Source organism: Amia ocellicauda, chromosome 3 (genome assembly GCF_036373705.1).
Source record: "Amia ocellicauda isolate fAmiCal2 chromosome 3, fAmiCal2.hap1, whole genome shotgun sequence".
In the NCBI taxonomy this organism is placed as follows: domain Eukaryota; kingdom Metazoa; phylum Chordata; class Actinopteri; order Amiiformes; family Amiidae; genus Amia; species Amia ocellicauda.
Genome location: NC_089852.1, coordinates 6,669,236 through 6,689,975, shown reverse-complemented (window position 1 = coordinate 6,689,975; position 20,740 = coordinate 6,669,236). Strand labels below are relative to the sequence as shown.

General features: G+C 34.9%; 1 protein-coding gene across 32 annotated transcripts in view; it reads left to right on the top strand.

The window, feature by feature from the left end:
* cadpsa (Ca2+-dependent activator protein for secretion a) overlaps positions 1-20,740 on the top strand; it is a 110,116-nt gene that overhangs the window by 74,247 nt on the left and 15,129 nt on the right. For 9 of the 32 annotated variants that reach the window (XM_066697951.1, XM_066697945.1, XM_066697940.1 and 6 more), the window contains 11 exons: positions 3,312-3,418; positions 4,909-4,941; positions 7,655-7,811; positions 9,969-10,110; positions 12,163-12,297; positions 14,792-14,947; positions 15,306-15,453; positions 16,110-16,124; positions 16,490-16,564; positions 16,943-17,026; positions 17,497-17,529. In XM_066697951.1, the coding sequence (XP_066554048.1) occupies positions 3,312-3,418; positions 4,909-4,941; positions 7,655-7,811; positions 9,969-10,110; positions 12,163-12,297; positions 14,792-14,947; positions 15,306-15,453; positions 16,110-16,124; positions 16,490-16,564; positions 16,943-17,026; positions 17,497-17,529 (1,085 nt within the window). Of the gene's footprint in view, positions 1-2,394; positions 2,497-3,311; positions 3,419-4,908; positions 4,942-7,654; positions 7,812-9,968; positions 10,111-12,162; positions 12,298-14,791; positions 14,948-15,305; positions 15,454-16,109; positions 16,125-16,489; positions 16,565-16,942; positions 17,027-17,496; positions 17,530-20,740 lie in introns of all 32 variants that reach the window. The other 23 variants (XM_066697934.1, XM_066697933.1, XM_066697939.1 and 20 more) reach the window with 10 other exon arrangements.

Genomic DNA, 20,740 nt, shown 5'->3' with positions numbered 1-20,740 from the left:
AAAAAGAAAAGTCCTGCCTAAAAGATTGATAGATAGAAAGATAGATTATTCAATTGAATCCTTTATTATTCATGTCTACATGAGTTCTCTAGTATTCATGTAATTTACTGCAATCTTTGATGTAGGATCTTAAACACTCCTGTGTGGTAGCAATACAAATATGGCATCATTTTTATTTGTGTTATTATTTGAGGAAGCAGTCTTCCATTTGACAAAGCAAGGCTTAAGCCGCAAACACCATAAAGTGACACAGAGAGCACTAAGTGCTTTCATAGCAATTGTTCATATGTGCTTTAGCATTACCGAAAAGACTTCCACTCCAAAGATGCAGGAGGTTTGTTAATCTCTGGTGCATGGGACAGAAGTGAGAAAGACCTAGTGCACAGAAAGGACCATGCTTTCTTTGTCATTGCAACTGCTGAGCAATTGTGAGACCGTGAAATTCTGTCTCCCCCACTTACAGCCACTGTGGAGCTAAGTACCGAGAAATATGCCACTAAAGATAAATAAACTAGATGCTAAAATCATCTTTAATGCCATTTACACTTAGAAACATAGACAGAATACCACTACAGACCACTATTAAGTAGTATTACGTAGTGGGAGACTTCTCAGGGACAAATTTCAGCAGCATTATTTGAAATATGTAGTATACACTGCTATGTGAAGTACATACATTTCCCTACAGGCTCAGATGGTTATAAAAGTTTGTGTATAAAGCTAGTATATCTGGTTTTATTTAAAATAAAAAAGTCTACATTTTAAAATAAAGACATATGCAAACTGTCCTAAATCAGGTATTTCAGATACTTATGTTGTTTCAGTGTTTTTAAGAGGTATTAAGTGAATCTAGTCAACCCACTATTCAAATTTGTTTTGTTGTATGCTGAAATCCCAAGACTAATTAGTTCATATCAATTAAATAATAGAGTGGTCATCCGTTGTACACTACAATTTGTGCCAGGCAAGAAATACCTGATTGAGCGCTTTGCACGCTTATGCTTTGGCCTTGAAGATAATAGTAGAAAATTCAGTTTTTCTACCATTTCTTATCTAAAGAACAACGTTTTAATCTCTTCTCCCGTATAGCTTAGTGTAATACCAATTTATGCCACCCAATAAATTAAATTCTCAATTTAGAATTGAATGTAACTATAAAAACAATCCAGTGGATATCTTACCAATATATTTATCATCTGTGGTTTTTCTTGTAGGTTGACAAGAGCACACAAATATTACGCTTAGCTATACGTGACATATCTTTAATATAGCTATCTAACGCTTTCTGCATGATTTAACCCTTTACCTTTTTCAAATAAGACAATTTTTACGGTTCAGATTCAATTAAGCTTCTATTTTCTGAGTATAATAGTTCTTAGAGGCACTAGTTTGTATAAAACTGTTAGCATTTCTAAAAGGGAAAGGGTTAAACGTAATTAACACCTGATGTTGACACTGTGTGTTGTAGAAGGCTATTGGCTGAGAAGGTAAAGGGCTTATATGCAGGAAATTGATTTTTCTATTATCCAGGTATCTCTTCTAGCAAAACTAGATTTGTTTTCCTCTCTTCACATCAGGTATGCAATATATATGAAATTTGACTTCTATTTAGTATATTTCCAGCTAGCATTCATTTGTCTAACAATCAGTTTGGGTAAACCTTGAAGACAGCAGACACATCTGCGCATACCCAGATCACACAACACTGTCCTCGAATTTTACAGATGAACAAAAAACCAATAGATTCAGTTTAACATACATGGCCTGGGCTTTAGGGATGACAAGAGGTGAGACCTGAGTTTGTAAAGTTATAATTGTTCAGGCATATATAAATTATGAAAGACCGAGAACCAACTTTGGGACCTTTCCTTTCATGTTTAAACTGTACGAAGCATTTACATTTAACAATTTCACTCAGATTAGAGGATCCTGTTTAAAAACTAAATTATTTTGTCTGGGCAGCTAGCTTTACCTCATGTATTTGAAGCCAGGTATACTCTTGTTTGTTAGTGTAGAAGAGGACTTCTCAGATAAACATAAGTTTGCTAATTCTAACATTTAATCTCAACTGTTTAACCCATTTAACAATATTAGCATTCCTTGACAATAGATAGATGGTGAATGAAGCATAGAATAATAGTGAAAGCACGCTGTAACAATTAGACATCACAGTGTTTTAACTTAGAACTTTTTTGTGATAATAGTTTTGTTGCTTTAAAAGTTTTGGATCCCCTTCTCAGTCAATACAGTGGTAGCAGGAGATAGCGTGTCCCCTTTCTATTTCCATCAGTGTGTGTGTGTGTGTATGTGTGTGTTTTTGTTCTTTCACTGAAGTTGTCACCTCATTAAATCACGTGTGTTTCCTTTTACTGTCTTTTTCACACTGCATGGCAGCTCCACAATCTAGGCCCAAGCCTCCACCAGCCCTTCCACCCATTCAGTCGCAGATAGAAATGATAAATCAGAGACTCAAGGGCATGCCTAGGCAAATACCAAGTACTGTAATGATCTTTTATTTTTTATTTCCCTTTAAACATTTTATTTGCTTCTCATTTACAGTATCTTCTGTTACTTCATTGGTTGAACTCGATGTGCTAATGTTTGACTTGCTATTACTAATTTATTTTCTTTGACCTCTGTACATAGAAGTTAGAGGTGTAGTATTTAGCTGAGGAGATAAGTTAAGTAATACCAATCGTAATCATAATAATACAACTGTTTTGCATACTTCATGTTTAGTAATGTCTGTCACATATGCAACATTTTCAAGTCTGGATGTCAGCACAAAATAACATTAAAGGTGCATAGCATTTTGCATGATAATTGTAACTTTTTTTGTTTTCACTTGACATCAACAAAATACTGGTTTGTATTACATGTTATATTGGGGGTTAAATCTCAGTGCTCCAGCTTTCATAGAAAACTGTCACTTGCATGTTTCAAGTTGGTGGCTGGTAAATCTGTCTGTGATACTCAGGATACAAGATTGTTTGTAACACTAACAGTAAAGGTTTGTACGCTTGCTTTATAATTAAACTGTTCTTCATTACTTTGCCTAGGTGATTAAATATTTGTAAAAAGTTAACTTTTAACAGTGAAACTTGTTGTATACCATATAGAAGTTGTCACCCTTACAAATGCTGGAGCACTCCCCATTACAATATCATACCAAGACTGGTGTCAAGTCACCAAATGTTCATTCTCTGCATGTCAAGTAGCAGTGCCTAAAATCACAAGCCATGTATCACGTAATATTGTCTTGCAGGAATTGAGATCTTCTCGTTTTATTAACCATATCCCTTCTACTTCAGAAAATGTAGGCCGCTTAGTCACACCAGCCAAAAAACTAGAAGATACTATTCGTCTCGCCGAATTGGTTATTGAAGTTCTTCAGCAAAATGAGGAGCACCACGCTGAGGTGAGTGACAGAGTTTCACTCAGTCCTTTTCTCAGGTGACTTAATAAACCAGTCTGAAGTGTTGCCCATTTCGATGTAATCAATAGCCAATGTTTTGGAATATAGATGTCTTGCTGCAGGTGTTATTTATATGCACATTTTAAATACCAGAATTGTCTTATGCATATTTCCTAAAAAAAAAAAAAAAAAAAAAATGTGATTAATACTTTGTCCGTTCTGCATAACAAAGTTTTTTTTCCTTCATAGCATTAGGTCTGGATTACATCAAAGCTGCAGATTTAGTGATGGGTTTCGATCGGAAAATACAGAGCCGCTTAATTTCCCACATTATTTTCTTGTTCAATGGTGCTATTCTTTCAAACCTCCAAAACCAAGTGCTCATGCAATAATCATGCTGATTAATCCGTTTTGGAATGAAAAGTGCTCTGGGGCTGATAATTATGTTATAGTTGTCAGCCTTTACTGAATATTGAAATGCCTACACATAGGATGTTTTTGTTTTTAAATATGGGTCCAAAATCGGTGTGTGTTTTTCATGTGTGTAGCGTGTAAAGTTTTGTTTATCGTTTTGTCCAATTAATTCATGTTTTTCCACTTAACAGTAGTATCCCATGATAATTGTTACACCTTAAGATTGAATATTCTTGTTATCTGTTTTCTGTAGGAGTCTGCATTTGGTGAAACAGATTGCACTTTACTTCTGAACTGCATTTGTTCATAGAGTGATGAATGTTAAAATGTAGAAAAAGTATCTTTCTTGTCTAGATCGGAGGTGTCATTCTCTGATCTTGGAGGGTCACAGTGGCATCTGGTTCTCATCCTAGCTCTCAATTTCTTAATTAACCTAGTTATTTTGTCAATTATATAATATGGTTTTAAGGTCTTTTATAGTTGATGGCTTAAAATGTTCCGATGCAGTGCACAATGCAAGATGCACTGCCTAACTAATCAGACCAATTAAGTAACTGGGCGCTTGGTTGGAACAAAAGCCAGAAGATACTGCGGTCCCCCAGGAATCGTGCTTGAGACCCCTGGCCTAGACTAGTATATTAGCATTTTTTTAAACCTCATTTGCAAAAAGAAAAAAGTTAATTGTTTTTCATCACGATCAAATGTCGTTTGAATTATATAATGGTAATAGCAGTACTACATGTCATACACCATAAAGCCTGCAATATTAGATATTAGATTATACATATTGATCTTAGTCAGAAATGTTTAACTATTTAATACTTTATTGGCCAATTCTATTAAATATAAATCACAAAACCAATCATACATTTATATATATGTATATATGTATATATATATATGTGTGTGCATATATTTATATACATATATATGTACATGTATATATACATTTTGCTAAGCATGAAAACTGCAAATGTGGTATTAAAAATGCTTGCATGGCAGCAATACAGTTCTATAGGTGCACACTTCTGAATTGAGAATATGAAGATTTATTCTATGTTTCTGGATATGCCCAACAGGCAGCAGTCACAAGTACTGGAGATCAAGCAGGGGTACAGTATATATATTTCTTTTTATTATTAAAGTCACATCACATAATTTATTAAGCGCATGCGAGAAACCTACAGTAGTACTGCTTCCAGCGAATTGTAGGGAGCAGAAGAGTGTATCAGACACTCGGCGTTCCCAGGAACAGAAGTGCAGCACGGTGCCACGCCGATCACTTCTCTCTCTGCCATACCATAATGCATTGCATTGTTGATACAAATACTCGATGGCAAGTGGAGTGCGGGAGCCACCGACAAGCACTGGTTAAAACAGCAAGAAAAGACCACAAAAACAAGCTGAGGTTAATAAGTATGCTTCAAATGAGAAATTATATTTGATAGGGGAGAAAATGGCACATGTATTCTGTGAATAAGCAAAGTAGGCAATAAAGCTGTCAACATTTAATGGCAGTTAATAAGCTCCTCTGGACAATTTGATCGAATGCCTCCAGAGGGTGGAAATGATGCGGGTCATGAAGTGGCGTTGTATTTCTTGATTGGATCCACCTCTTCATGGAGCTGGATATACTGCACTGCATTATAGCACTCCTATGACTGTAGGAGTGCTATAATTGGAATTTAATTCTGCTGTTACGGAAAACAGATGTTGGGGAATTCAAATTCTCACAAGTGGCCACTTTTCCACTAGAATCCACGTCTGTACGGTCACGTCCAAAGTCCATTCCAACCACATGATCTCCTCCTCCTTTTTGTAGGATTTTATTTTTTGAAAGGATGATTTTTGTATTTGTTTTATTGGAACTTAAGTAAGATAGTGATCATTGTTTATTTAAGAACTATCCCATCTGAATGTGTTTTGTATGTGCAATGCTGTCTATTTTAGTTCGTGGCCTCGTTGCCACATCTCTGCTTCACAAGTGACAACACACCTAGTTCCCCAAGTAATGCCTATTTAAATCTCCTCCCTGTTTTCTTACTGTTGTTCATTCAATCTTGGATGATCCTGGCAGGGAAAAGAGGTATGTGACTGCAGTGAATGAGATGAGTCACCTCCCTTCATAGTTTGTGCATGTCCTACAGATAATCATTTTTCCTATTGGGACTTTACCTGGGTTTCCCTTGCTTTGTGACCTTTCCACACAGTCTATTGGCACCCGGAGAGTAAGTGCTTGTGCAGCTGGCAGTTTTATCACTGGTGTGCTTAGGCTGCTAGTCAGCCTGTGCATGAAGGTAAAGCTGTATTGACAAGCACTTCAGCAGTAACCCCAGTATCTACCCTCCCTCTTCCCTCTGGAATCTTACCTAAACCCACTTACCTGTGTGTGTCCAGTCTATGCATCTGATAGAAAGACTTATGTCAGTCTAGTTCCGTTCCTATTATTATTTTTGATTGTTTATTTTTACTTTTTAAAAAGTGTCTTTCGACTACTGCCAATACAAGTTCTACTGTGCCCTGTTTACTGCTTAAAAGATTAATTGTTTAATTGTACTGTGTGTTCTGGACGAGGTAAGTAAGCGAAGGTAAGAAATGGCAGTAATCAGTCAGATACATGTTGTGCCCACTTGGCAGACGTTCTCAGAATTTATCAAGCTCTTTATATGAAAAGCATGCAGCTCATCGATTAGATTTATGCTTCTTCTATTTATTCAACTCCCACTTGCATTTCTGAAATGTATTTCTGTGAATTCTCCATGACAAATAAGCCCAAAATTGCAAGCAGTTAAGCATTACTAGCAGCAGATACATCTCACGTTCCACCTCCAACAATACGCCTTAATAAAAAAATAAAAAAAAAAAGGATGTGATGAGAAACCCAGTTCACGACAGAATGAGATTCATTATGTAAAAGAAAGAAAAAAAAAAAAACTAAACAAAATCTGGAAAACACAAATTATTGTTACAGGAGATCCTGTTGCTAGTGCCTCACTCGCTGCATGCTATCAGTCAGCAATAAAGATGCCAAAATGCATGAATACGTGACACATTCACATCGGAAATTTGGATGATGTGAATGAAAGAAAATGAATTCTTGTACGAGGGATGTTCAAGGGAGAGATGCATGTAAGGAGTCTACGTGCATGAAATACAGGCTCCCTGTCCATAATCACTCCACTGGTTTCAATGGATTTCACCTGAAAAGGCAGCTAACAATTTCTTAATGCATACTTATTTTGCATTACAACATACATTTTTTTTTGTTAATTACTGGTAATTAGCTGATTTACAATTCATTTTCTTCAAATAGAACATTAGAATTGTTTTCAGTTTCTGTTTAAGCATTCGCTAGTCATATAAAGGTAATGATGTGACATTCAGAGATGTAGACTGCATCATACATAGTATATACATAACATAACATAATGGGTACATTTCCTGGTGAAATAAATACATTAAAAAAATAACAAGAAACTGAAAAATAACATTTATAGAATAACATGGAGTCACTTTTATCATTCTGAATGAACTGATCAAAATCACTTTGGGGGTCAATATTTTTCCCAACAGCCATACACTGACGTACATCTTTTCAATCGGCGTTATTTGTTTAACATGCTGTTCTTTTATACAATCAGCCATATTACCCACTTGTTTGTCTTAAGATACACTACCAGTTTACTACACTGCTGTCCTGACATCTTGCAGCAAATTTTTGACTGTCAGTTCCTTTGTTTTCTTTCTGTCTCTCTCTCTCTCTCTCTCTCTCTCTCTCTCTCTCTCTCTCTGTCTCTCCCTCCTTCTATTTACTGAATTCCTCAGGCCTTTGCGTGGTGGTCAGATCTGATGGTAGAGCATGCCGAGACCTTCTTGTCCCTTTTCGCAGTGGATATGGATGCTGCTTTGGAGGTTCAGCCCCCGGACAGCTGGGACAGCTTCCCTCTATTCCAACTGCTGAACGACTTTCTTAGAACCGACTGTAAGTACTATTCCCAGCTACTGTTAGATGCCTCTGCTGAATGAAGGTACTACTGACATTTTTATCACTTGAAAACGGCAAAAACAAACAGCCCGTCACAATTAAGCTGCTACTTTGACTTATTCATTCAGGAGAATATAGGTTTCATTCAAATAATAAGGTGAATAGAGGTATCCTTTTAAAACACTATCCAATGTGCTGATTTGCAAGGTTCTTAATTAACCACTGTGTATTGAGTGTATTTAAACCTGTCTATCTATCTATCTGTCTATCTAAGTTTGTTTCTTAATTAAACTGTACAGTTAGCTTTAAGTTGAATACAACCTTGCATTCAACCCCCTGTGTCAAGCACTGAGGAATGTCAATTATAACTGTATCCTGCTTCCCCCATTTATATGAATTTTGCTATCTTCGGCAGAAAAATCTATTGTGTCTCTCGACTGAGACCTCTTAAAACTCGAATATTCCCCAAAATGTTACGTGTTCCAGACAGAATGATAATTCTGCTGAGCTACTGTGATAAATGGGATGTTTGGTTTTGTTTTTAGTTTCCAGCTGTGTTCTATAACACGGTGACAAGAAAATACTACCACATCATCACAACTCACATACAAGACCAGTTTTGTACATAATTGCCACAAGCTGTGAAGATCAAGTGACCTTCATGCCTTAAACACATACAGCAGCACTGTTCTTGTTAGAAGCAATACTTAGTTTACTGCTTCATGAAGGAACTAATTAGCCGAGTGCCCCCTGAAGCTGTCAGAGCGTTTGTAGATAATGAACCAACACTTGGAAGCCGTAGCCCAGTCTCCGAATACTTTTATTCCTCAAACTCTTGCCAAAATGTAACATGAAACAACAGTATTGTAAATACCCTGCATTAACAACATACGTGTTCGGCATTCTATGAGACTTCTTTGTTAGTCTAATATTATTTGATAGGTCTCACAGACTATAGCAATATAGGTTAAATGGTTATTTAGAAAATAAAGTATTTTGTTCTGCTTTTCCGTTGTCATATTATTAAGCTACATTGCCATATACGGCCTAAGCAATAGACTGGTGCCAATGTCAGCGACAATCACATATTTTAATAAACTCTAATCCAAAGATGTTTGGAAGCTTAAAATATGGCATTAAATGAATTTAATATACAAGTAAATATGCCATAAAAAAGCAAATACATATGGCAATCAAAGCTACACTTTATAATTGAGAAATAAACTACAAAAACAAAAAAAACTATTTGGCAGACACTTTTATCCCTTGCAGATTCATTTTTATTGGATTTCAGACAGATTACCTGTCAGTTCCAGAACCAGTCTGAGTCAAACTCCTTTTTGTGTCAAAACTAAGAGGAAGTGTTTTGTCTTTGAAATACTCCAGGTATGGCCAACTGTGAGGTGCTGACTTTTGGTGTCTAGTTTGTGAAGTGGTTGCACATCTATTGGGAGATAACCAAGGAGAAAACAATTAAATCAGAACTGTTAAATCAAACAAAGTGGTTAAATCGGCAAAACCCACAGACCTAACGTTGACCAAAAAGCCCTTCTTCTGCAACTGTGTCTGCTTAGAAAATGTTAGAAAATGTGAAAAGGTTTAAAAAAATGTTAGGAATGTTTGAAACAATTTTCTGGTAAGTTTGTGAGTACGCTGGATACAATTATATTTATTCAGTGATCAGAAGGTGAATCATATCGCAGTTTCTTTAAAAGTTTCTCTGCTTTCCTTTTGTTCAATTTCCCCTTTACCATGTTTAAAGTTGAAAGGTATCACTTTGGATAGAAAGAAACCTGTTAAAATCATAGCTGTACAACATGCCTTCCTGCCTTTTCCTTTGTTTTGTGTGTAAAAAAAAATTCAGCCACTGCAACTGTATTGTCCCTGTAACAAAAAGAGTTTCATGTGCTGCATGTCGGATGCGAATATGTACATTTTCTGTCACTGTTCTCCTTTTCCGTTTGTGTGTTCATCTACATGATTTTGCATTTAGTTTCTGCTTTTCAGCACTGTATGTAAATCTGAAGTTGTGCTCGGGATCCCAGGGAAGGTCTCCTAAGCTTTCTGTTTAACGTGTAGTCGCAGCATACTGAGCAATTTTAAAAATGATAACAAAATAAAGCATTCTTACAGGGCCATTGTTGTCTATTTCAGATAATCTGTGTAATGGAAAATTCCACAAACACCTTCAAGATCTGTTTGCTCCCCTTGTGGTTAGATATGTCGACCTGATGGAGTCATCAATTGCACAGTCAATTCATAGGGGCTTTGAACGGGAGTCGTGGGAACCTGTAAAGTAAGGGAACTTCTTTTGATTAACTTTGAGTTAGGACGGTTGGAGAGAGTCATGGCTTGGGTATAGAAACAGAGCCCCAGTAACTGGACTACTTTTTCTTGTCCCTAATGGAGATGAACAAATCTGCATGACATATTTGATAGTGGTTATTTTGTCCTAAAATATAAAATTGTCTCCATTTTCACTTCTGAGAGTGAAAACTAAACAGGTTGATATATATACGAACATGCACAGTGAGTATAATTATCAGACCCCCTACCTTAGGAATGAATTTTGTCATTTTCATTCGCTGTAAGTGTGATTGATTGAATATTGCCATAGCTATCTCTCTTTAAACAAAGGATAAAATGGAAGAAGCGACAAATTTATTCCTATTCACTGGACAAATGTAGGCTACCCTTGCAGAATACCAAAACCTTTCATTTAAAAAACAAAGTGAATTTTTCAGATTGTTTATCCTTTTCCAAAGCTGGTTATTGTGACTTTATTGCGGTATTTTACTTTCCTGTGTTTTTTTTTATTTGTTTATTAATTCATGTATTTATTTTTGCTGTTTTTAGGTTTTGTTTTACCCTTTTTTTCAACTTTTCATCTTGTATATTTAAAGTTAAGCTATAATGTTTGTTTGTTTTTTAAATTAGATTCAAAAACATTTTCCTCAGTCCACCTTTTAATTTACCAGCATGTGCAAATTCATGGTCCAAGCTAACAGAAGAAAAAATGGTAAGGCAAATAAAATCTTAGCTAAAAAGATTTTGTATGAAAGATCAGAATGCAGCCAAGGACCCCCCCACACCCCAATTCTTCTAGTACTCTATGTATATTTTTAAAGACAAAAGAAATTGCAAATTGTATATTTGTAAATGTAAAAATATCGATTTTCTCATTCATGATGATGATGATGATAATTAAACATCCAAAGTCTTTACAATATATAAGATATGCAGTGCATTTACTATGCCTTTTTTTGGTATAGATAAGGCACACATATCATAAAAATCGATTTTGCTACAGATTTTATTTGATGATTTTATTTGAAATACATGTAGATTTGTGGTCAGTGATATAAGTCATATAGCCTATTGTTAATAATAAGTATCATTGTATACAGTTTACATTCTCCATTACATGGTTTAAGACGTTTTTATATATGGTAACACTGCAGCAATTATTAACTTAAACTTAACTGAGACCAAAGGGAAGATAATGAAAAGTATGAAGACAAATAATTCACCATTAATATTTTATGTTTGTCTTCTATTGATCTCTATGGTTCATAATGCAGGTAAGGAAATATGAAGCATCAATAATAAATAGTCTTGTCAATAGCTGTTGTTCATATCTTAACCATCAATCAAATATATTGTGTATCTTGTCATTGGTTTTATGTCTTTTTAATGTTTGTGTTGGAAGAGTACACAAGTTACACCAATACTTTAAACGCTTATATTGTGTATGCCCCAAGTACATTGTTTGGAAATTGTGTTGGTAGTCTATTGTCAAACAAAGTGACTTTGCAATATGAAGTTACTGTGCTGTGACTGCTGAGATATTCTGAACACACTTAAAGGTGTTATTATGTGTAAACTTGACAGATTTTATACTCCAATCTAAGGGAATAATGTGTAATATGAGATTTTCATCCTTTTGATTTCTTGACTAATGCCCATAGTCTGTGCTTTTAAATATCATCAGAGATTGTAAGTGCAACCAGTATGTTGTGTGGAGTTGAAATGCCGTTTTTTGCTCTTGATGTTTGCTGTGTTACTTTCGTTTGCTACCTATTAATTATCAGTTTTCATTTTGTTGCGCCTCTTCTAAAGAAATCACAACAGATGCTTAAACTTCATTTCCTCACGCTCTGTTAGAAAACTATTGCTTTTTTTGTTAACTTCTGGTTTGTGTTGCTGTGCCTTTTTATCTATTTGTTTCTTTTCAATATATATTGTTTTGTTTTCTTTCTTTTTCTTAGTTGGTTAAGTGTCACATTGCTTCTGCTACATCTGCATTATCACTGTTATGGTATTTTCTTTCTGTCTGTTTCTTCTACAGGAGTTTAACAAGTAATCTGCCCAATGTGAATCTACCAAATGTGAATCTCCCTAAAGTACCAAATCTACCAGTTAACCTCCCACAAATGCCTAGCTTTTCTACTCCGTCATGGATGGCTGCTATATATGACTCTGAGTGTGTATTGAGTTCACATTAGATCTGATTTATTATCGACAGTGACCTTGGCATGAATATGTCTCCTTATAGATTTCATTATACAAATATTTCTGGATTCATGTTATATTACTACTGTGCAAAAAATATTTCCCCTTCCATTTAAAGATCAAAAAGGCTATCACTTCCAGTTAGTATTCTGGCATTTTCCATACCTTGTATACTAAAAAGGCTATACAGCTAACACTATGCTGATTTGAAGAAAATCTCTTGCTAATTTTGCATTCAAATTCTGCCATAAACTGAAAGTTATATCTACCAAGCAAGCTGGTGTGTATCATTGCACTGCTGGTGTATAATGTGTGCGGTACAATGGATTGTTGATTACTAAGCAGCTCCAGTCCTTTAAAAAAAAAATCACCACATTGTACACTTGTTTGGTTTGAAGCTTCATATGAGGTCGTTTGGAAATGAATATGAATGAAGGAAAGGTAATTGCAAACTATGTTTAGATACAGTTACAGCAGCTAATTAAAACCTTCTCCCTCCACACTTCTCCAAACTGTGACACATTATCTATTCTGTCTTTCAAAATGAAAGTGAAACATTTTCAGCTTTGCAGAAAAAAGTCTCAAACTGAGTGAGATGCTGTCATTACAAATTGCAAGCGAAGAGTCCATGGTTCAACATGTTTTATAAAATCTGTCAGCCAACAGAATTTCACAGCCTTTAACTGTTGGCCTTAAACTACAGCAGAGCATTACAATCAAAATCATTATCCTACAATTGCCTTTGACTTACACAATCAAATTCCCAAATGTGATATAAAACATCTCTCTCCTCCAGAAACATGAATTGGACCTTAAACAAACTATCCTGTGTTAACCTGAACACAATATTTTTGCAGTTTAAGTCATTTTCATGCGAAGTTTACTGTATTGAAGGCTAGATTAGGCAGCATTTTAAAATGGAGAACCTGACGGCTTTTCATTTTCTTCTCCTTGCATGCTGTTTAACCGTAGGGTGGAAAGATACAAATCATGCTCTGTGTTTTTAACCATCATCTCAGGTTAAAAACATACCCAGTATGCTATACAAACATACCAACCACCCCTTATCAGTACAAATCAATGTGTGTTTGTGATTGTACATGACCCTATTTTGTCTCTCCAATTAATTTGTCTTGTATAGCATAGTCTATTTTGCCCTCGCCCCTCTCAAAAACAAATGCACACAGTTTCTTATCTATTATCACCAAAGGTTATCAACATTGTTTTATTATTATTCCTATTATTATTTATGTATCTATTGTAGTTGTTATTATTTTCAAAATATTAATCATCTAATTGTATATTCCTGGACCCCCCTTCAAAAAATAAGAATAAATGAGGATTTGAAATGTGATTTTGTATCTTTCCAACATCTTCTGACTTCCTTAAGTATATTGTTTCTAGTTTAGAATGCAGATATTTACTGTTCCATGTAGCTGTCTATATGAACTGTATTGAGGATTAAAAGACCCTGCTGGAATTGAACACTTTGCTAGTCCAGGATCTCGTACTGGTGGGCCACCTTTGGCATGTCAGGAATATGGTTCTCACCTTGCAGTAGCTGTTTGTGCTTTAGCTATTGCTCTGAAGCAGCCATAACTTCAGTGCAGCTGGCATCCATCATGGTAGAAACCGCCACCCTCATATGTTTCTACCGAGGATATCAGTACCCTCTGATAATGCATGGTGTGTTTAACATCCCTAGAAACGACTGTTCTGGCATAAGTGGTGTGCGAGAGCCGGCTCTTTCTTACATCTTGGGCACAAAGACACAGACAGGAAAGCTGTCTGAATTCTTACTTTTGCTTTATTCTTTTTTATTTTGAAAATGACACCTTCCTCACAGTAAACAAATGGTTTGGCAACTCTCGAGATTGCCGCGCATGCCGTCAACGTATGGCCAACCAGGGTCTGTTTGGCATGCGACGGCAAAAAACGCTTTATCAAAGTCTATTGCCCTTGCTCTCGTTATTGAGGAGGACGAGCACAAAAGCATAGTCGTCTGAGAACTGAATGGATCAGACAAGGCCTCACTCACCGCTTAATACCACATCCCACCTAAGATGGTTATCCTGGAAAGCACAATGATATGTAGCCGAAACACAGGATGCATGACCCCCAGTTTAAAATAACTATACAGTTTTTGTGCGGTCATTGATTTGACATACATTTTTCTTTTTGAATTTGTATTTTTACCATAAATTGATTTCAGCAAACAAAACAGAGTACTGTGTTGCTAAAATTGTCGCCTTCGGATGTTTGAAAAAAACAAAAAATCATTTTACGGTAAAAATTACAAAACAAAATAAATGTTAAAAATAAACCTAAATTACAGAGGTGGAGACGTACAGTATTCTGTATTGCATCAACCTACTCTGCACCCTAACATAGTTCACCGTCTCCACACATGGGAAGGTTTCTCAGGAGAGAGGTCCATTTTGACCCCTAATGTCCTGTTCTCCCAGCAATGGATCTGGCACCTCTGAAGATCTCTTCTGGAAGCTTGATGCTCTGCAGACCTTCATTCGAGACCTCCACTGGCCCGAAGAAGAGTTTGCCAAACACCTGGAGAGCCGTTTAAAGCTCATGTCCAGTGATATGATTGAGTCATGTGTGAAAAGGTAAGTCAGGACAATAAAAGAGAAGAGGCTCTCAAAATATATCCTGCTTTTTTCATTCATTCCAATTTGTTTCCTCTGTCAACACTGAAATACTCTTCACTTCACCATACTTGTAAGGATAATATGTGTATCTTGAGATTAGTTACACAATGTAGGCTCTGTTAGCTATCTTGGCTGATTCAAACTGTTAGAAACCCGTAGATAGATAGGATTCTGTGTCACAAGGTCTGCAGGGAGCATCTCGACAGTGAATCGTTTCAAACATTTTCCAAGTTTTCTAGTTGTTGGCTAGCGTAGCAATATGATTTGGTGAAGGCTCCAGCTTTTGTGTTTTGTTCTGCTTCTTTCTTGTTTACAGAACAAGGATTGCTTTTGAAGCGAAGCTGCAGAAAACCAGCCGGACAACAGATTTCCGTGTCCCACAGTCAATATGTACAATGTTTAATGTGATGGTAGATGCCAAGGCTCAATCTGCAAAACTCTGCAGCATGGAAATGGGCCAAGAGGTAACCAAAAGGCTTTTTTCAGTCTTTAAAATGCCTGGTTTAATTAAATATTATGAATGATTAATTAGATAAATCTTTGCTTTGTTGTCAAAAACAATACATCCTTGGCACTTGGTATAAAAGAAAAAAACATCAACATGTAAAAAGAACAACATTATAACATTTCACTCCAGATTCTGTTGTTTCATCAAATTCATTTTGGGCTTATCCTGTAGAGAATTTAAGGTAGCTTTTTATTTTGCAGTTTTGATGTTTGGTATGTAAAACCTTTAAGTCCCTATTTATCAGATAATACACACATATTGTGTTTATTTCTATATATTTGCTTGTTTCTGTTTTGCTTAAATTATATATATATATATATATATATATATATATATATATATATATATATATTATTATACATGTTATGTATGTATACACAACGTGTGTGTGTGCGTGTGTATGTGTATACAAACATAATATTAGTTTAGTATACAGCAGCTTATTTTTGTCTGTGTTATTTTATAGCTTTATGCTGTGGTTTCAGTTGCTTTTGCTTACAATTATGCTTTGATATTATATTGTGTTAACCTTTTTGCTTTGGTTCAACATTTTCATCATTACCATGTTTCCTTTATCTTTCTTTTTATTTCTTTTTCTCAATCTTGTGAAAGTTTGTTAAAGAGTGGGTAAGTGTGGCTAACAATTCAATTGAAATCTCACTCCTTTTTCCCAAATGTATAATTAGCATTTGTAGCAGTTTTTCCCTCTCTGTCAACACTTTAATTGTTTTGATTTCATTAACAAATATAATAGATGTGATTGAATATATGTAGAGAATACTCATGAAAGGTATAATATCCGTGTTATCTACATTCAAGTAGCAATTATCATAGGGGAATAGTAATAACTGTGAAATGTTCCTTTTTATAGTAACCAAAGGAACACAGGATGTATACATACATCTGGAGAAGAATCGCACTTGCATACATGAAAGTAATATACCATTAAGAATATATATATATATATAGTATTTCTTTATTTCTTTGTGCAGAGACAGTACCACTCCCAAATAGACAATCTCATTGAAGAAACTGTCAAAGAAATGATAACCCTCCTGGTTGCAAAGGTATGTCTGTTTTTTAAGAATATAAGAAAAAATAATCATTACATTTGAAAATTATACAAAATAAAGCTTTTTGCAAATATAATCTGGTAGGTTCTCATGGCTATGTACAAATCATTATTTTGTCTGCATAGATTGTATTGTACATAATACTGTTAGATTTTTAGCCGTATATTTGCTCTGGAATATTGCCTATGCAATATGACTGATTAGAGAATTAGTACACCTTTTAGTGTGTACTTATCCATAATTTTCAACCAGACCTTTTCCTGTTTTTCTAATTAAATTTAATTAAATTGTGTATTGTATTTTTCCCTCTTACATTTTCAAATTACATACCGGTTTGAATATGAATGATTAAACCATGTGTCTTTCTATTAGTTTGTTATCATACTGGAGAGTGTCCTGGCTAAATTATCAAGATATGACGAGGGGACTCTGTTTTCGTCATTCCTGTCCTTTACAGTAAGAAAATATTGTTTTCCTCACTCTATTTTCTAACTCCTGCCTCACAAACAAACCATGCTCGGTGGGAAATATTGTTTATTATTGTTTTTATTAGGTGAAATTCATTAAATATACTTTTGAATTGCTGGTGCTTACTGTTAAGTGTTACAGAGGTCTAAATTCAATATCTATCAACAAAATATTTAAAAAGATATGCTCTAGTTCCATTAGGAAAAGTAATGTCCCAGACCTTAAAGAGCATTAAAAATGACAATCTGTATCAATCTGTCTAGATATTGCTGAGCTATTTAAAATTCCTGGCATAATAAGTCCAAGCATTAAACATGACAGGAACTCAGGTGAATGTTGTATTATTTCACAAAATAATCAAATTGCACATATGACATTAAGCAGCAGTTTTTGATCTCGTGTTACTGTGGTAACATACCTTAAGTCTTACCGTTTTTCCCTGATTTCTTTCATCTAAGGTGAAAGCAGCCTCAAAGTATGTGGATGTACCTGTAAGTGAAAATACAGTTAATATTTATGCATTTGTTTGTGTCTCTTTGTCTCTGTGTCATTACTCTTTTGCAGTTTCATAAAAAGAAATGGGAAGCAATAACGTTAAACAAAAAAGAAAAAAAGATTACAGACATATTTCCATGAAACTTTAAATTTGATTGCTAATGAGCTATCTTAGGAGGCTTAATGTGGTATTTTCTTGTGTATGTTGTCACATTGTTCAGCTCCGTTTTAAAGGTTTATAAATATGGGAATCTGTGTCTGTACTGCAGTGCTTCTACCTTGTGACATGCACTGGATTCTCACACTGCCCTCCAGCTTATTGACTCACAATCAATAAAAGGTAATGATTGTGGTGTTTCGATTAGGATTTATTTCATGGAGTCATACTGTAAGTGCAGTGTGCATCTTGAAAATACATCCTGTACTGCATTAAAAGCATTATGTAGACAGAGATGATGTTATTGTTACTTTTCATATTATTTTTTTACAAATATCTATGCTGGATTTTATTACTGATGGACGATGGGGCTTTGTAATACAAATACCATTCGTCTGTGTGACTGGGAATGCTGAAGTGCTGGTGACTCGATCTGGGTTGAACTATAAGCAAGTTTGAAGCACCTAAATTGAAACAGGCATTTTGTGGCATAAATATCCATAACTGAGCTTCACAATGTGTAAAAGTGTACAGTGATGTAGAAGGCTCAGTCTCCTAAGATACCTGAAACATTAGCGATCATATTTTAGTTTTTTTTTATTGAGAATGTGCCCTTGTAAAAATAGAAACAAAAACTAAATGTGTTCAGAAGAGTGAAATGTTTTTGTTCTTTTCATTTTTTAAGTAATTCACAAACTGCTTCAGAGCCCAACTGCAAGGGGATGGCATTTTGCCAACATTTGTATTAGAAATGTACACTTGAGAGAACTTTACCTATTCTTTTTTTTTTTTTTTTCACGAACACATATTAATGTGGATAATATGAAAAATGACAATGTGTCAGTTTGTCCAGCTAACAGAATGCTTTGTTGTGCAATATAAAACATTTTATGAGTCTGTCATGAGACTGGCTCATTCATTTTGTATGAAAATTGCTTCAAAGGGTATCACTTAACTGCTAACACATCTTCACTGAATGCATTGATTTTAAATTAATGCCTTGTCATTGAATCAGTGAGTGTAAAGCAATGCATCTTATGTCCTGAGGGCCAACATCCTACCCTTCTCTCTATAATTGTTTCCTTAATGCACAAAATAAAATTACATTCTAAAACTTGCTCATTTGCACCCTTGAAACAATTCAGATGTGTTAACTAAGTTCAATTTACAGTGACTGACAATTATGTTTCCTGATGAATGGTTATGTGCTGGTCTAAGGTACATCTAATTTAAGAGAAAAGCAAATCAAATTGCTTATTAACAAGCACATTGTCTTCAGTGGGTACTTTAGATGTTTAAATGGCAACACATTTAACAACCTGTGTTACAGCTTGTTAATGAGTTTCTGACAAAACTGTATGTTTGCATATGCGTTTCAGGGCATCATAAATGAAAATTTGTCAACATAATAGATAACTATTCCTTTCTTGTCAAGATACAAGAAAACAATTTTTGGGGTCTTGAAAATGTTGAAAATGAAACACCCTTTTGTAATTTCAGTTGTTTTATTAAGTATATATTGAATTGAGAATAATTGTATTATTGGTTTTATTTGCTTATATATATATATATATATATATATATATATATATATATATTTTTTTTTTTTTTTTTTTTAAGGATTCCTTTTTTTTATGTGCTATTTCCATTTTGGACAGTTTATTACATTAATGGATGAAGACTAAAACATAAATTAATCAATAGTGCCTACAGTAGTAATAATGTATAGGCATAGACAACCAAATTGACTGATAAATTTGAAGTTACGAACTAGCAGTTCAAGATGCCAATGAAACCAATCCAATTAAACTGAACATAATAATTAAGTAATTAGCACATCAGCTTTTGGGTTATCATAAAAATATACCCTAATAACGAGGATACAAAATGAGCACTCTACACAAGGGGCACGATTAAATAAAAAATGTTTGAATGCTGCTAACGTGAAAAGTTACAAAGGAGTCACAGCTCTGAATATTGCAGCGCCACTTCTGGCCACTTCACGAGCTGCGAACAGGGAGGTGTGGCTTCTGAAATGGGCAGGCAGCGAGAAACCGCCTGCAGGTCAATCACATCAGCTGTTATTGAAGCTAAAATGGGGGGTGGGAGCACAAGGGGTCACTGCGAGGGAACACAGACGTAAATGAAAACATTTACCAACTCATGTTTACTGTGTCAATGCTTAATGTCTAATATTTGTTTCAGTTTAAGTTGGTAACGAAATGTTATAGGCTGACATACTGTAGTAATGATAATAATATTAGCGTAAACAAGAGAAAGAGATGCAATAGATAATCAATGCATTGATTATTGAAAATCTGTCCTTGTCCGTATTTTGATTTTAAAACTGCATCATATTGGAATAAACATTAATGGGTGTGGTGAGTGCTTATTTTACGTGGTTGTACGGTAGACGAATTGCAAGAATGTAGATTATGTTTACACAAATTCCTCGGCGGTACCTGGATGTAACACAGCAGACAAAATTTAAGTCGAGATGCTATTATGTTTATATTTTTAATGAGAAGCTGCCTAACACAAACAGATACACAGTGGCCTGAATTTAAATTGTCCTTCTGTTGGATAGACCCCGAGAGCATTTGCAGGTTGTTTCTCGCAAGTATTTTCTTGATTTAATACCACTAGAATGTGACCACTCCTACAACATTGTTGTACAAAACAATTTCTGCAAGAAGGTAATTTGGCACCACAGATCATTTTAGATTTTATACTATTATGTGATTTGCAGCTCAAACATTTTTTATTTAATCAGGCCCAAGATGTGTTAAAGATTCATATCAGCGACTCAATATTATTAATAAATAGTATATGAACGAAGCTCAAAGGAAACAATGTAATATTGTTTAATAAATAAATTGCAAAAAATAGTTTCAAGATCCAATCCATGTACACCTCCCAATGTGTCTAGAAAGCACGCTATTGCCAGTGGATTGACAATGACTGGACATGGATGGATATGTATTTCTTTAGGAAATTGAACAGTGGAGCAATTTGAAATGCCTTTGAGGTGAATTTTAATGTTACTGGAA